The sequence below is a fragment of the Amblyomma mixtum genome, chromosome 6, assembly GCF_055824585.1.
Source record: "Amblyomma mixtum isolate Tamu chromosome 6, ASM5582458v1, whole genome shotgun sequence".
Lineage (NCBI taxonomy): Eukaryota > Metazoa > Arthropoda > Arachnida > Ixodida > Ixodidae > Amblyomma > Amblyomma mixtum.
In genome coordinates, this window is record NC_143017.1 from 50902261 (window position 1) to 50919852 (window position 17592).

Here is a 17592-nt window from a genome sequence, read left to right on the forward strand (position 1 = left end):
TGATGTGCAGTAAGTCTTAGCAACTCCGCAGATATTCTTCCCCGATTACTGCGTTTTCAGTGCATCAAGGTTGTCTGTTGTTTGTTGTTAGTCATACCCAGAAGTTCTGGACAGGCACATTTTTCAACGACTGCAATTTTTTCTTATATTGTAAGACTGCACTATAATCCGCAGACCTCCCCTCAGAACGCTTGAATTTTTTTTTGCTACCGTCAAAAACATTCCGTTGGTTTCCTTGGCAGTCTTAGGTACCCGCTACAAGGGATGGTCAAACATTAATCTGCTACGGATCGGAAGACATTACCTCCAAACATAACAGTTCCTTACAATATTTCACAGTTGCCACAGAATTAAAATTGATGTGTAGGAAACCTGGACTTATTGCCTGAGAAACTGAGGGGAATGTTGAAATTTATGTACACCGTGGTGTTTTGCGGGCTAAGGAATTGGCCTCCGCCAAGTCAAGGCTAAAGCACAGGATAGCCCTGCTTGGCTACACTGATGATGTACAAGCTCGATATTGTACTGACAGTAATGGCTTGCACAATAACTGTGGTTGTACTGGCCCTATATTTTTTGCAAATGTTATGGGGGCTGTGATTTCTGTGACCTAAGCTTTCCAGCTGATATAAATTAGTGCAATAAAATCACGGCCTATGAAAAGTGCACGGGCAGGTTGATTTCGTTTACTGTGAACGAAATTCTCTAATTACAAGGACAGTGTCGACAAACACAATGGAAAGTTCAGTAACAGTACAAACCACGCAGGCATGCAAAGTAAGCAGCATTTAATATTTCATGAAATGTTTTTACAGAGTTGCACGGTTCACGTTACTAGTCACAGGAGGCTAATCGTTGGAGAAGCGATGGAATTAAATGAGTGAACCTTCATCAACGCTGCACAAACGAGAATTTCACGACACCAAAAACAATTGGGGGAAACGAATACTGTCTTGAGACCTCGGGTGGGTGCGGAGGAGGATGCTTTGTGGCTCGCATTAAGTGAGGGGTTTAGTGACAAGAGTACCGTTGACGTCTTTTCGGCGGTTGGCGGAAGAGGTTGGTGCAGCAAGCTCGCTCAGTGTTCGCCAGGTTGCAAAAAAGTTACAAACATCGAAGCGCATAAGCCCGTTTGAGGCGACGTCGATGCCAACCATCCTCCTCGTCCGTGTCGCCCGTTGAAAGTGGGATGACTGCAAATGCGCGCAGCTGGAACGTTCTCATCACTGCTCTGTACATCGAGTGGCTGAAGCATTGGTCTACGTATTAACGTAAAGAAAAGCACGCGGAAAATTATTAGCACAAAAAATTTAAGAAGAAAACATAAATAAACTGGGGGCATCTGAAAGGGACGCTGGCGGCTCCTAGAAGTCCTGGTCGGTGTTCCGACGCCTGGCCAGGTACTTATACTCCCTTCCGATGTCACCCTGAAAAGACATAAGCACAGAGTTGATGCATCCAAACACTACAACCTCGATACCCCCCTCCTTGCATACATCCCTATCTATAGTCGGATACAACTCAAGAACGAAGTGGCAAGCCCCCCAAAGGAGCCCCTCTAGCCAGTGGAGTCAATCGAATCTCCCTCTTGACCGATTCTCCCCCTTGACCTATCCATTCCCGTGGACCTGCCAAAGTGACATCACAGGGGGTGGCAGATGAAATGGAATTACCGCCGCTTAACCGGATTAACCGCGGTGTCATGAAAATCAGCCGACGCCGTTGGCTAGAGGGCCTCCTTTGAGGTGCATCTGCCGCTTCGTTTTCTAGCTGTGTCCAACTGCGTAGTGCCAAACTACGCGTTGCTTAAATGCTCGCTGTTCATCGCCATTGCAAACGCGCGGTATCCAACCGCAGCCAAGGGTCAAGCAAGGAAGTAGCACTGCTGAACCAAATACAAATCGATCATCTTTCTGATCATTCGCTCCTTGTGCGAATACTCGTGCACAACGAATATTCATTCGAGAGAGCCACTGGCGCTACAGGTGAAGGAATTATGTCTGTAGCTGTTGAAACACGCAACACTAACCTCCACTCGGGGACACACAACATGATTTGTATTTGGATCTTATGGGGTTTAACGCCCCAAAGCGACTCAGGTGGCTATGAGGGACGAGGACACACAACACGAAGTTTGTATATTGCTAGTTCAGTGGCCACCATTTCATAAGCACAGGAAAATTACCTATTGCTACGGATGACAACAGTGAACAAACGAGCGCCAAATCTATAGGCTTGAGAGGGACAACAGTTTGAACCATGGCATCTGATATCGGGCATGAAGACACTGTGTGCTAAGCCGCGTTGAACCCTGTCACGTTGCCAAACATTGAACCTCGTGTATGAGCACTCTGAACGCCACCACACAAATTTAGAACGCGTCGTGGCTCTGAATCCTCCTTCCCTCACAGACCGATCGCAGCAGCACGCTCTTTGGCGTGTCAAATTAAGCCCTGGTTCTGATACAGTCTCCGAAAAAAAAAAAAAAAACTACAGCGTAGTCTATTCAAACTTCGCGGCAATTCGAAAAATATCCGAAAGCTTGCAAATGAATTCGAATCATTTGGAATAATTTTGAGCACGCACGCTTTGTGATTCGTTCAGCGAATTTTATAGAACGATACTGGATTCGCTGTTCGAAGACGCAAATAACTTTATGCCCCCCCCTGGACAACGTTTTCCTCGACGTACAAGTCCGTTCCTCCCACAGATCACCGTTTATCACTTCTTCTCATTGACATGTCCTGCATAGAACTTCCTCTTAATCTCGGCAAAGATATATTCTGAGCTCACGTTTCTTCTGTATTCGATACTGAGTAGTTCGGTGCGCTGTCCTTAATCCAATTTGAAGCTTTTTCATTGGTCTGGCCTCCAAGTTTCAGCACCATATAGTTGGGCAAGGGAGTTCGCCGGTTATACTACTTCCCTCTCGAGAGATAGGGGCAAACTTCTCATCACGTAGAAGCGTCCGCCAAAAACTGCCGGTACAAAGAATACAAGCGTGCGAACCCTGCTCGTGCCCTATATTATGGTGAGTGTGCGAGGGACGAGTAACTTAATTGCCCCATCGTGCCAGCTTTGACGGCTAAAGAACGCGAAGAAGAAATCCTTGAAGTGGGGAGTTCGAAAACGTAGCCAATATTTCGTGGTTATTTTAGCGTTCAGCTTAGGGCAATAACACGTTGTCCAGTAAACTGTGTACTTGCATGTGGGGCAAGCTTTTTCTTTGTGCGCGGACCAGGGTTTATCCCAATGTGCTTTAAAATGTCTAATGCACCTCTGTAACGGTTGTTGAAATGACGCATCAAACCAAACTTCAGTGATCGTATCCTGACATTATGATTCACTGCATTCCTACTATTATCTTGTATCACTTTTGTAATAGTTTGTGATAGTTTCAGTTAGTTTCGTAAAATAGGCATAGATGATAAGAAATAGTCATTATAAATCTAAAGTGAAAGATGAACAAGGATAAAATACATATAAATGCAAAAAGTGGACTTTCATTTTACTGGAAAACAGATTCGGTTTCGCGAGATACGCAAAGGGTTACAACTTTTGGCTGTCTCTTTGTAACGGTGTTATTTAGAAAAATCATTTTTATTGCAGATTATTAAGGAATTAATTGGTGTCACGATTTAAAAAGTTGACAAATGAACTCTATAAAGATATTGCGTTTTAAATGTGACCTTAACCTCTTCTGACTGAAGTTTGTTCTCTCACTCACACGGCTTCCAGCTACGCGCTCAAAGAGTGCGTGAACGCAGCCACATGGAAATGAGCTGGCATACAAGCTTGAATAGCCAGCACACTACACAAAGAGCGTACAGCTGGGCTGCACATGCGAGCACACGAATCTGCAAGAAAACCTCAATTACATTGGAATACCGTTAATTCGAGCTCGCTTATTCGGAAACTTTCGGTTTATTCGAACTGGAACCTGTTTCCCCTGTCAGAATCCCGTCTATTAAGAGGAGATCTTTTCTCGTTAATTAGAACTCACTTAATCAGAACTTTCTTTTTATACGAGTCGTACTGAAAAGTTATGGGAATATCGAGTACACATGATGTGGAAAGATATACGGACATCGATTCGTTTTTTGTACGGAGTCTATAAACTTTCCATAATATTTCAATATAACTTTCATAAAATGTGCATGACGTTCTCTGGAGTCCGTAAGTTTACATACGCGCTTTCCAAAAAGTCATAGTCCATACCGACTCCGTACACTCCATACTGACTCCATATAATCCATAAAGAAATATATGTATTTAGGAGACTTGCCTTATGGAGACTTTCAATAGAGAACTGGCACTATTTCCCTGTCATAATCCCGTGTATTAAGAGCAGATCTTTAGTCCATTCGAACTTCTCATAGCTAACATTTTCGGTTCATAAACATCAAGACCCGATCGCATTTTACCAACTGCTATGCGTCCAAAGAGTTGCCTCAGGCATTCTGCTGACCGGGCTGACAAACGCCGCTGTGCGTCGCTTTGGTGCTGTCGAAGCCGCATGCAGACGAGAGCGCCTCCCTCACTCACCCGGCGACTGGCCTCCATTTCTGCGAGTCGCTCTTCCTCGGTGGGCACCCGGCGAAGCCAGTCGAACTCCAGGGGAAGCTTGTACTGCTTGTTTGCCACGACGGCTATTACCGGTCGCGGCCGGGTCGTGAAGTCACCCTGAACAATGCAGAAACAAAGTCACCGCATTTTTCTCAATGACGCAACAGCTTTACGTTTTTTTTCTTTCCGGAGACATAGTGCATGTGTCGGAAGTCGTTTGCGCATGGGTGACATAACTATGGCGGAATTTTGCACAGATTAACCCCGGAGTCACTCCAATGTGTCATGGATTGGCGGAGAGGGTCGTGAACGAAAAAACTGGTTGGTGAAGTGCTGGAATCGGGCTTCTGTCCCTGTGGTCGCGATCCTGGCCACCAAGGAAAGTTATCGCATAACGCTCTTAAGGCAAACTTAATTGTCCCCACTCTTAAGGCAAACTTAATTGTCCCCAATGTTTTTACTATTGAAGCGGAACGAATCGGCGCTGCGATCGGGGTGAAGGTCGGGAGTCGAGGCTGCACTCACGGGGAAGATGAACCTCTTGACGAAGCGCGGGATGTAGTAGGGCGCCGCGTACACGTCGCCCGTGTTGAAGTCGACCAGCGTGCCCTGGATGAGGAGGATGTCCTCGATGTCTGGGCTCACCAGGAAGTCGTGCGCGCTCGCCAGGTCGGGCAGCAGGAAGGAGCTCAGGCGCATCTTTATCTTCTCCATGGGCCAAGTCTGGGGGAGACATCACCCGTGGCTCAGTCGCTGTGGCAGGACCGGATACTGATCGCGGTGTGACCGCATTTCTATGAAGGCGAAATACTGAGGACCACAGGGTGTCGAAATTAATCCGGAGCCTTCCATTAGGCGCTCTATGTGCAGCTTCGGGGTGAAAACCTCCATACCGTATCGTACCATACCATACCATACCATACCATACCACACTATGCCATATCCTACACTACAATACCATACCACACCATGTCATATCCTACAATACAACACCATGCCATATCCTACACTACAATACCATACCACACCATGTCATATCCTACAATACAACACCATGCCATATCCTACACTACAATACCATACCACACCATGTCATATCCTACAATACCTTACCATACCATATCACACCATGCCATATCCTACAATACAACACCATACCATAGCACACCATGTCATATCCTACAATGCCATACCATACCATACCAGCTATACACTCGTGCTACAGACACTGTGCCATGTCATGACACCACAACAGCATTCGCAACGCAAGGGCAAGGCACTTCATTACTTAGCGGGATCGCCTAATACCGGGCTATGAAGCGATGCTGCGTTGAACCCAAGCTGAAGTGACATCAGAAATTTGACCCGCACGGCCTCCTTAATGAAACGTCGGCGCATGCATATCTCTTCAAATCACGCTGCGCGGGCAGAAGGGCGTAATTATCAGCAGATAATCTACAGGTAATTTGCGCAACAGCCTACTTATGGTGCTTATGATTGAAGGCCCGTTTAGTGCCGGTCAACCCTGAGCGAGTTTGACGTCAGTCGACAGTATAGCACATGCATGTGTTGCTCAAATAAGAATCGACTCACCTGGTACTTGGGTTCAGATTGTAAAATTAGGACGCCGAAAATGTTGGCGATGTAGTACCATATCTGGTATAGGAAGCTCGGCGGCCTAGTGAAGATCTGTATCGCCTCCACCACGCGGCTCCGAGGGATAACGTAAGCCTGGAAACGCGTGCAGAGACGCAGAACACAGGGTCAAGCCGGAACTGTGACATCTAGATAACATGTGCTACAGATATTCAAGCTATAACCCATTTTCAAGACTTAACAGACGAGTACAGTGAAATATGAACGCGCAGGCATTGCTCCTTTCAGTAGCAAAGCGAGTCGATAGAAAAAGCAGTGCAGTACGATTTAAAGTCTGATCACCCTCACTTAACGCGCATCCACACTGGTGAGTCGCGAAGGCGGTGGTGGTGATGGTAAACATTTATTGGCTATGTGCAAAAGGAGGTGTTCGGGCTCAGACCCTATTGGCCCAGGTCCTCCCAAATCTAGGTGTAGCTCCTATTCCGAAGCCCCAGTGGCGTCTAACGCCGCTCGCGTCCTGGCGACCAAGGTCCGTTGACTGCAGGTCTTGGCAGCTGAGCAGCGCCGCCTTCCAGGCCTCCCTTGAAGGGTGGGAGATGAAAGATTGCGATGGGTGGGGATTGGAAGGGCAGGCCCATACCATGTGCGAAACGTCCGAGAACGTCGCTCAACACAGGCTGCATCCCCCATCAAATTCTGTGCCGAAGTGTTTCGACGCTGCCGGGCGCAGCATTGTATTTGTAAAAAAATTGAGAAGGAGCTGTTCGTCTGCTCTCCGGAGACCCTTACAGGGTTCCGGAAAGCGACGATGACTGTCCTTATCATACGTACTGATGTCTTTGAATGTAACTAGAGATTGGATGGGCTCGGAGTATACTTCCAGAGCAAGTGTGAGTGCCTGGGGAGAGTGAGTGAGTGAGTGAAAACTTTATTAGCTCTAGATTCGGATTGTGTTCGGCGGTTTTGAGATGGCTTCGTCCATCTTGCTCAAAGGTCGGTTGCCCTTAGTCCAGGGCTCCGCTGGATGCTGCTGCCAGTTTTGCTCGCCGAATCAGACCTTCTTGGTCGACCCGACGATCGCTGGAGAGCACTCCCTCCCATTGCTCCGCACTCGGGTTTGTTATCACTGGTACCACGCTTATCCTCTGGCATGCCCACGTTATGTGGTACAGCGTGGGGGGTTCTTGGCACCAAGGGCATTTGTCATTGTATTGTGTTGGATATATTTTGTTGAGTACGTGTAGGTTCGGGTAGGAGCCCGTCTGTAGCTGTCTCCACGCGACAGAGTCCTCTCTGCTAAGGGAGTTGTCCGGTGGTGGATACCGCTTTCTGCAGCCCTTGTAATAATTTAGAATCGCCGAATAATCTTGGGGTACAGGTTCGTTCCCCTCGAGGTCGCCTACGTTGGATGCTCGGTAATAAGTGTACCCTCGAGCTATCCTGTCCGCCTCTTGGTTCCCTGTTACTCCCGTATGTCCCGGCGTCCATACTATCGTATGCCTGATTGGTTCTCCGTTTGTTTGTCGTTGTGTTATGTGGCCCCCAGAGCGGAGTATGCGGAGCGCTCTGTGCCCTATTCTGCCGCGTAGGTAGTTGCGGCATGCTGTTTGTGAGTCTGTAAGGATTTTTAGAGACCGTTTAGACCGATAGCCCTCCGCTGCCGCTAGAGCGACGGCCGCTTCCTCAGCCTCGACTATCGTACAGTCTTGTAGTGATGCGCTGGTGATCTCGCGTAGGGTTGAGTCAATCACCGTTGTTACCGCATTGCTGTTGTGCTGCCCCGCTGTTCTGGTGTATGTGGCTGCGTCCACGTATACCGTCGTTTCTTGGGGTGCTAATGTCTTTTGTAGGTATTCAGCCCTTGCCTCTCTGCGTGCTTTGTGTAGGTTGGGATCTGTCGTGTCCGGTCGCTGTGTTGAATGCAGCGAAAGACGCACACGGTACTTTAAGACTTCGTTTATTTAAAGCCGATGAGGGTGCGACCAGCGTCGACCGAGGCAGGAGCCGAACTGGCCGCCCGAAGAAAGGAGGGAGCTGAGAAGCGTCCACGGGAGGGAGTGGCTTCCCAGAACAGGAGGAGGGTGCGGGGGCGCACCGTGGGGGGGCATCTGGTGACAGCGTGCGACGAGGGGCAAGTGTCGTTAGGAGGAGGATTGAGTGGTCGTTAGGAGGAGGATCGAGTGGTCGTTAGGAGGAGGACGCGGGGGCGCACACACACAAAAGCAATAAGGGGACACAACACTTCCTTCCCCCTTAGAAAGTTGCCTGGTATCGTGCAGGGGGTCGGCGCTCACGCGTGGAGGCGCGCTGGCTTTGTGCGCTCGGGGGAGAAACACTTGTAGGCTGGCTGTTGTTCGCTGTGTCTCCTAGGTCTGTCCTGGGCGAAGTCTCTTCTTCCGGGAAAAGGTGCCAGGCTATGTGGGAAAATGGTGCACGTGTTCTCTCCGCTGACGGACAGCTCTCAGACGGCGTCGTAAATCTACGCAGCTGGTTGAGATGTCGGCGTGCTACTGTGCCATGTATGTTGACGAGCCAAGAGCGCAGGCCTATGCGTCTGACAATTGTAGCTTCCTCCCAGCGTGGCTTTTTCAGAAACTGTCGGGCGAGGACGCGCTGCCCCGCATTAAGCGTGCCGCAGCGCGGAATTGCTTTTTCTTCCCGGAACGTCTCTGCCTTTGGCTCGGGGAGGATGGCTGTGAGCTGGGTTCGCATTTCACGCTCGAACATCATTTTCGAGGGGGTCTCGCCTGTTGTGCTCTGAACCGTCGTGTGCTGCTTGAAGAGAAAGCGCGCAAGGCGGCGCTGCAGCGAGCCTGTCTGATCTCTTTCAAGGGCGCGTTTTAGCTCGGCTACGTAGCGCTCGGCTTGTCCGTTTGTCGCTGGGTGGTAGGGGGCCGATGTAACTGAGGAGATCCCGTTGTCGCGATAAAACTTGAGAATCTCCGCAGACACAAACGGTGTTCCGTTGTCAGATACTACCTTGCGTGGCAGGCCGAACGTTGCAAATAGTGATCGGAGGTTGTCAATGACTGCTGCCGAAGTCGTCTGTCCCATTTGCCTTATCTCAAGCCACTTTGTGTAGGCATCTACGACCACAAGGAAAGTGCAGCCCTCAATTGGTCCTGCAAAATCAATGTGCAGTGTGTGCCATGGTGTGTCTGGCTTTTCCCATTCTGGGACAGGAGCTTTCGGCGGGGCGCTCCGGCTGCTCTGGCAAGGCTTGCATTCTCGCACCACTGTTTCGATGTCGTTGTCAATGCCAGGCCACCACATGTAGCTTCTGGCACACTTTTTCATTGCAACGATGCCCCGATGTCCGGCGTGGATGAGAGACATAGCTTGTGCGCGTAGTTCTCTCGGCATCACAACTCGGGACCCAAATATGATGCAGCCGCGATGGGTGCTCAACTCTGTAGCTCGCCTGCGGTAAGCGTCGAAGTTGTCCCCTTTGAGTTTATGCACGTTGCCTTGTTGAACAGCTGTGTAAACTAGCCGGAGAGCTGCGCACTTCTGCGTAGATGCTGCAACTGTGCCTGCTGTAAGCGGAGGTTCTGGCAGTGCTTCGAACATCAGAACGTCTCCTGGTGGAAATGGTTCGTCAACAGTTGCGTCTAGTGGCAGACGGCTTAGCGCATCGGCGTTTTGATGTTTACTCCCACTGCGGTAGACCAGAGCGTAGTCGTACGCTGAGAGTTTGATGGAATGCTGCGTCGGCTCGATGACACCTTGCTGCTCCAGTTTGTCCAACTCTTTTTCAACTGAATCTCGGAGAGCAAACGGCACCGGCCTGGCCTTCAGAAATTTGGGTTGCGCGTTGTCCAACAACTCCAGTGTGACCGGGGGCCCTTCGTTTCCTGGAATCTCTTCCGAGAATACTCTTTCGTATTTCTCTTGCAGTTGCTCAACCATGTTCTGGCTCGGCGTCTGGTGTATGCCGCATATCATCACGCCTAGTGGAGAAAACCAGTTTCTCCCTAGAAGGCTTGATCCTGTGCCCTTCACAACAAGCAGAGGCAGCGTATGGGTCTGGCCGTTGTAGTTAACCTGCACGTTGGCAGAGCCCAATAGTGGCAGATTCTGTCCTGACCACGTTCGCAGGTGCGTGTCGTCTTGTTGCAGGGCTGGTGCGTCAGATGGCCATGAAGTTCGGAACGTGTCCTCACTGATCAGAGTACAGGCTGCGCCGGAGTCCACCTCGAACTTAATCAGCTGGTGATGTACGCTTACTTCTGTAAAAATCTTCGGTCGCGTGCCGAGATTCATGGTGTTCAGGTCGTACAACACAGATGGTGTTGCTGATGTTGTTCCATGGAGATCAGATAGCGGCGTATTCTCTGAGGCGTTGACGCTGTGATTAGGCTGGGAAGGTGACTTTATCTTGGCAAGTCTCCGTTTCGTAATGCATGCTCTTTCGATATGCCCTCGCTTGTGGCAAAAATTACACGTGGCTGACTGGAATCGACATCCCTGGGGGTTGTGTTGGTCGTCACACCGCCAGCAGCGTTGTGCCTTTTTGACCGATTTTACAACAACAGAAGGCTTGCGCACCTGGTTGCTTGTCTGGTGTACCGGCTCGGTGTTCCGGCGAATCCCTCTCTGCTGGTGACCGGCGCTCTCCGCTCGAACGGCGATGTCGTAAGCTTTGCTGAATGTGAGGTCCTTCTCAGCGAACAGGCGCTGCTGCAGTGGCTCGTCACTCAGTCCGCACACAAATCTGTCGCGTAACATCACGTCCAAGGGAAGCATGGTGGTGTTAGCAGAAGAAGCTGCGTCTCCCTCCTGCCCGGTAGCTGTTGTCGACAGCGTTCCAAAATTGCAGTCGGCAGCGAGCTTCTTGAGCGCGGCTACGTAGGCGCTCACAGTTTCTCCTCCCAGTTGATCTCGTCGTTGGAAGCGAGCCCGGCTGTAGACCTCGGATGGCCTTGGGTCGTAGTGCTTTTGCAGCGCTTTTACGATGTCGTCGTAAGACACTGCCGCTGGTGTGCTTGGCTGAATAAGGGCGCAGACAGTATCGTAGGTCTGGTCCCCGCACAGCGTCAGCAGGTTGGCCCTCTTCAAGGCTGGGTCTGTGATGTTGTTAGCTTCAAAGTAGAACTGAAGGCGTCCAACCCACGATGACCACGATGAGCCGTTGAATTCTGGTATCTGATTGGGAAACCCTCGCGTAGCCATGGCTTGTCAATAGCGTTGCGTAGCGCGGGTCGAATCCACTTTCTCGTCGCCACTGTCGTGTCCGGTCGCTGTGTTGAATGCAGCGAAAGACGCACACGGTACTTTAAGACTTCGTTTATTTAAAGCCGATGAGGGTGCGACCAGCGTCGACCGAGGCAGGAGCCGAACTGGCCGCCCGAAGAAAGGAGGGAGCTGAGAAGCGTCCACGGGAGGGAGTGGCTTCCCAGAACAGGAGGAGGGTGCGGGGGCGCACCGTGGGGGGGCATCTGGTGACAGCGTGCGACGAGGGGCAAGTGTCGTTAGGAGGAGGATTGAGTGGTCGTTAGGAGGAGGATCGAGTGGTCGTTAGGAGGAGGACGCGGGGGCGCACACACACAAAAGCAATAAGGGGACACAACAGGATCCATGTTCCGGGGTATTGGCGTTACTTTTAGTGTGTTGCGATATTCGTCCGGAATTGTTTCTGTCCTCTGTATTTCTTGAATTTGATCGGCGCGGCCCAGTTTCTTTAGGAGCTCCCTGCCAGATGGGGTCTGTTGTAGTCTGCGCAGTTGGGAGACTAGTTGTGCCTCTCTCAATTCATCGAAAGTGTTGTGTAGTCCTAGGGCTAGGAGCTTTTCAGTTGAAGTGCTGTGAGGAAGGTGGAGTGCGGTTTTGTAGGCTTTGCGTAGAATCACGTCCGCCTGTTGTACCTCACTCTTGATGGGATTATAGTAGGGGAGGCTGTATGTCACTCGGCTGACTACCAGGCTTCTGACCAACTTAAGTGTGTCCTCCTCTCGCATGCCATGACGTCTGTGTGAGATGCGCGTGATCATGCGGGCCACTTGTAGAGTGGATGCTTTGAGTAGGGCGAGAGTGTGAGTGCAGCGTTGGTTTGACTGTATCCACATCCCCAAGATTCTGATGAGTGTTTTTTCCGGTATCGACTTCCCGTCGAGGTAGACGTTCAACTTTAAGTGTACCAAGGCCGGTGTACCAAGGCCTTTTGGGTCTTTAGGTCATGACAGCCGAGCAGGGCCGCCTCCCAGTCCTCTCTGGTGGAGTTGGGGTTGGGGGGATAGATGGGTTGGATTGACACGCCCAAACCATGTGGAAGGTGTCAGCCACCTCCCCACAGAACTGGCACGTGCCATCAAAGGATTCGTTGAAATGTTTAAGTACCGCCGGGCACAGTACAGTGTTAGTAAGAATTTTGATGAGGAGGCGCTCGTCAGCGCGATCCAGTCCCTTACAAGGGGCCGGGTAGCTCCGGTGCTCCTCCTTGTAGTAATCGGTGATGTGTTTGAATGTAAGGGCCAGATTGTCTGATTGGGAGTAGGCTTCCAAGGACAGGGAGATAGCCCGGGGAGAGAGTGCACGGGCGGCCTGATCGGCCTGTTCGTTTCCCTGTAGGCCCTGGTGACCGGGGGCCCAAATCAGGTTGCGTGGAGTTGGATCTTCGCATCGGCAGCTATATTCCAATATGCGCCAGGCAAGCGAGGGAGCCCAGCCCAACTCATAGTTCCGACAGGCCCCTCGCGAGTCGGTGATGATGTGTTTCGACTTGGGAGTAGTGAGAGCCAGAGCAATGGCAATCTCCTCCGCGTGTGTTGCGCTGTAGGCTTTGAAAGTGAGCCCGTTAACTGTGTTTGTGTTGTGTACGACTGCGGCCGTGGCGTGGTGTGGGCCGGCAACATCCACGTAATACACATGTTGTTGGTTACCATAGTATCGCGCCAACGCTTCCGCGCGCACCTGGCGACGACCGCTATGGTCTTCTCTAGACATGTTGTGGGGAAGGGGTCGGACCCGGAGGGCGCGTCTCCAGGGTTCTGGCACTCTCTCCCTTTCCTCAATATGGTAGTCATGTTTGATGTGTAGCCGGTCCAAGAGGCGGCGACCGGACGTGGTCTGTGTAAGCCGCGTGTATTGGTTGACTAAGTGGGCTTCTCGAAGCTCCCGGAATGTGTTTACCACGCCCAAGAGGTTTAGGTGTCCACCGAGATATGAGAGACAAATACATTTCCTTCCCTCAAAAACCAATTTACCGACGAGCAAGGCGTATTTGTCCGCGTTTCAGATTGGTCCGAATTTTCATGACGTCACCACGCGCGAATTTTGACGGGTGTCCACCGAAATATGTGAGACAGTTTCTGCGCAACTTCCTTTCCTCAAATACAATTTTCGACTAGTGTCTACTGAGATATGTGAGACAGTTAATGCGTAATTTCCTTTCCTCAAATACAATTTTAATTTTCTTCATTACGGCTCCTTTTTCTTCTTTCACTCACGCTTCCTCTCTTCCTGTACCGTGCGGCTCGGGTGTCCACCGAGATGACAGAGAATTACAGCGCCATTTCCTTTCCTTAAAAAGCGTTGCGTTCAAAGGGCAACGCATCGCGCCGAACGGGTGGTGGCATTCGGTGGACTCCCTGGCTGCGCTACAACACGCTGTCGCGTTCCACTCCTAAAGGCGGAGCTTAAGCGTCATTAATTGGCTGTTAATTAATGCACAAACAAAATGTGAAGTGAACAATCGCGTAGCAGAATGTAGCACTCAGGCTTTCGCCTTTCACCACTTTAGCCGCTAAAGTTCCTCGTAATTTTTGGCTAGAGACCATGCGTACTCTTCCGCTTGCTTGGTTAGCCGGGCAATTCTAATTTTAAGCTTACGGTTATGTTTTTGTTTTTTCCATCTCTTAGTCAGATATCTCCTGGCTTCCCACAAGTGCAAGAGGTGGTCGTCTACTGCCGGGGTGCCGTCGGTGGTTTGCAATTTGCGCGTGAAGCGATTTTTTGTTTCTGAAAAGGACGAGGACACATACGCTTACCCGCCGCGGTGGCTCAGTGGTAAGACGCTCGTCTACCGAGCCGCAGTAACCGGGTTCGATCCCGACCGCGGCGGCCGCGTTTCGATGGAGGCGAAACGCAAGCGGCGCCCGTGTGCTGTGCGATGTCAGTGCACGTTAAAGATTCCCAGGTGGTCGAAATTGTGCCGGAGACCTCCACTACGGCACCTCTTTGTTCTTTCACTCCCACCTTCCTCCCTTCCCTTACGGCGCGGTTCTGGTGTCCACCGAGGTAACTGACACAGATACTGCGCCATTTCCTTTCCTCAAAAATCAATTTACCAATTTGCCGGTTCGAATTCACACCGCAAGCGCTCTAACTTAACTAGTAATAGGGAGCCTACATGTCGCGCCCCCTCCCGGCTCCAAGCGACATGTAGGCTCCCTAACTAGTAAGTTTATGCTGCTCGAAACGCTGAATGGTATCACACCATGTGAAACATTCTACGGCAAACGGTGCGCATGGTACTTTTTTCCGACGCGTGGTGCCGGCAACTACATTGGATTGGAAAACGTTTATTGTCAGCACTGAGCCCTAGTGGGCATTATACTAGGTGACTTCGAGCCCATGGCTCTTGGCGACCTTGTGAGCCCACTCAGTGGCCCGGACTTGCGTCAACGGGTCTGAGCTGGCCAGTATAGCCTCCCACCGCTCTAGAGAAGGGACTGGTAGTAGGTCCGCCGGTGGCGGCGCCTTTTTGCAGCTCCATAAAATGTGGTCATATCCGGCTATCTCGCCGCATTGTTTGCAAGTAGCGTTGTATTGTGTTGGATACATGTGTGCTAGTCTCGACGGGCTAAAGAAGGCTCGCGTCTGGAGCCGACGCCACGTTACCTCCTGGCTTTTGTCGAGCTTTTTGTCTGGTGGCGGATAGATCCTCCTTTCCAGTTTAAACTGATTGGTGTATTCGTGAAATGATATGAATGCATCTCTCGTGAAATTTGGGGACTCGACCCGGCTCACTGCTCGGCTGACATAACCTCGAGCTATACTGTGAGCCAACTCGTTTCCCCTGTTCCCCGAGTGTGCCGGCACCCATATTAGTTCCACCTCTCTTTGGTCCCAGTCTATCTCTTCGGATTCGTTCTGCCTCCTGGGAGATCATACACAACTACGACGCCGACGGCTTTTCGACCGAACGAGCGGTTAAACGCTGGTGCGTAGACGACTGTGTGTGGGATACTGAATAGAGTGAGATAAAAGGTCGCGCTCATATTCTCAACCACAACATATCGCATTAACATCTGTCGCTGAATATCGGATTGACAAGCCCCAGAGTAAGAGATATGCGGGTTGTGGGGCATCACACGCGAGCGTGGAGCGCTAGCCTTCGGTCGCAAGGATGCAGATGATCAGTGGAAGTAGAAATTAAAACGGCCGCGGGGCACCCACGCCTGCTTTACACCATGGCGCAGGGACGTGAATGTGCGAAAGGAACTGGTTGAAACAGCAGTGTGTCCCATTTGTGCTGCTGACGTATGCTTACAAACTTGCTGAGGGACTCGGCGAACGCGGTAGCCGCATTTCCGTACCGACGAAAGTCTGCATGACAAGTTCTGGTACTCGATACACTACATCAGTTAACCTTGTACACTAATCCAAGCTACGACCCGAAAGACTTTTGTTGCGAAAGCAACACTACGCTAGTCGGCTTCGCGGAGCTCTGGAAAGGCCAAGCTGCGCATGCGCGAGGAGCGGGTGACGACACACGGCGCACAGCTGGCGCGCCGGGGCCGCCGCGCGCTCTCCATCGCCTCGCCGACAGTCTCTCTCTCTCTCTGATGCGCAGTAGCGATTGCGCGTCGACATCTGCGTGGTTTGTGGTGTATATAAGGAAGAGGACGAATAAGAGAAAAGGCAGTGAGGTTAACCGGATGAATAGTCTGTTTGGTATGCCCTACACGGGGGAAGGGTGTGAAGAGGTGGGAAACGGGATGGGGGCTTAACTCTGCTATGCCTGGATATACGTAGCATGAGGTGAGTGGGGGCTTATTGATAATAAAACACATGGAGTACACGCTGACTACCGAAAGCTTTAGAGGATCCCTTACAAAAATTTTTAGTAACATTCTTTAGAAAGTCTTTAGACAATTGTTAATAGAACCTATCAACATTGAACAGAAAGTCTTTTGAACGTCTTTATACATTGTAGTAACAACATATCAACCGTCTTCCGACAATTGGCCACCGATATCCAAAAGACTCAAGTACATAGAAAGTCTTTATACTTCCTATGATCCCCTTATCGACAGTTTCTAGACTTCCTATTGACCCCTTACCGACAATGTCTACCAACACCCTATCAACGGTCTTCCGACAATTGGCCACCGTTATCCAAAAGACTCAAGTACATAGAAAGTCTTTACACTTCTTATCAACCCCATACCGACAATGTCTACCAACACCCTATCAACGGTCTTCCGACAATTGGCCACCGTTACTCAAAAGACTCAAGTACGAAGAAAGTATAATTCCTACATCATTGTTTGGAAAAGTGTGTCTTAACTACACAGTACAACACTTTTACTAACATAGTGTTATCACTTCAAAATTATTTTGTGAACACTGTATCCTGGACTGCTTAAAGAATAATAGAAGCAAAATGCAAATTATTACATTTATTATGCACAAGTGTAGTACATACGTGCTACAAGACATGCATGATGCATCAAAATATTTTATGGAGAACAATAGAGGAACAGAATACTGCCTTCGGCACAGTTCCCCTCAGTTCCCTCTTAGTAACAATGACTGACACATAGAAATTGAAAAACATAACAGGTTTTAATTCACAATGTTTCGGCTAGAGGACCAGCCTTTTTCGAGCATAGTACAGCATTCGAAATAAAAGCTGTGTGCTTCAAATGCTGTAGTACACTTCAAAACGGCTGGCCCTCCAACCAAAATGTCGTGAATTAAATACCGTTAGGTTTTTCTTACATATATACGAGGTTTCAGTGAAGACTAAGTAATTTTCAAAAAACAGGTATTTTGAGATGAATATATGCATATATGCATATGCATTCGCATTGAGGTGTCCACATCTCGGGGGACACCTGAACCAGAGGAAAGGCGCATAACTACCCTCCTGGAACAGTGGACACCTCAACCGTGCTTTAAGCTAAGTGGTGGTAGTGACAGGCGTGCGCTGCATGCGTTCGCATTGACAACGTTATGCCAGAAACGCGGCGCTGAAGCCATAGGCCGTCGGCGTTCTTTGTGTTCGTTGGCGTTGACCACACTTTAGTTTTCAGGAAAGCAAGCGCGCATAATGTCTCCCTGGGTGAGTGGACGCCGTGGGGTGATGACAGAGATGTGAGCTGCAGGCATTGACAAGATTTTGCCAGAAACGCGGCGCTGAAGCCATAGGCGATCGGCGTTCATTGTGTTCATTGGCGCTGGCGTTGTCAACGTTTTACACTC

The 17592-nt window shown here is 50.1% G+C and overlaps 1 protein-coding gene across 1 annotated transcript in view; it reads right to left on the reverse strand.

Moving 5' to 3' along the window:
- Positions 1 to 817: 817 nt before the first annotated feature.
- The window catches only part of LOC149339074 (sperm-specific sodium:proton exchanger-like), a 30347-nt gene continuing 13572 nt past the window's right edge, over positions 818 to 17592 (reverse strand). Inside the window, exons 11-14 of the mRNA XM_089550871.1 lie at positions 6160 to 6297; positions 5092 to 5289; positions 4546 to 4683; positions 818 to 1427 (exon numbers count right to left, since the gene is read on the reverse strand). Of these exons, the coding sequence (XP_089406997.1) occupies positions 1365 to 1427; positions 4546 to 4683; positions 5092 to 5289; positions 6160 to 6297 (537 nt within the window). The 3' untranslated portion in view covers positions 818 to 1364. The remainder of the gene's footprint in view (positions 1428 to 4545; positions 4684 to 5091; positions 5290 to 6159; positions 6298 to 17592) is intronic.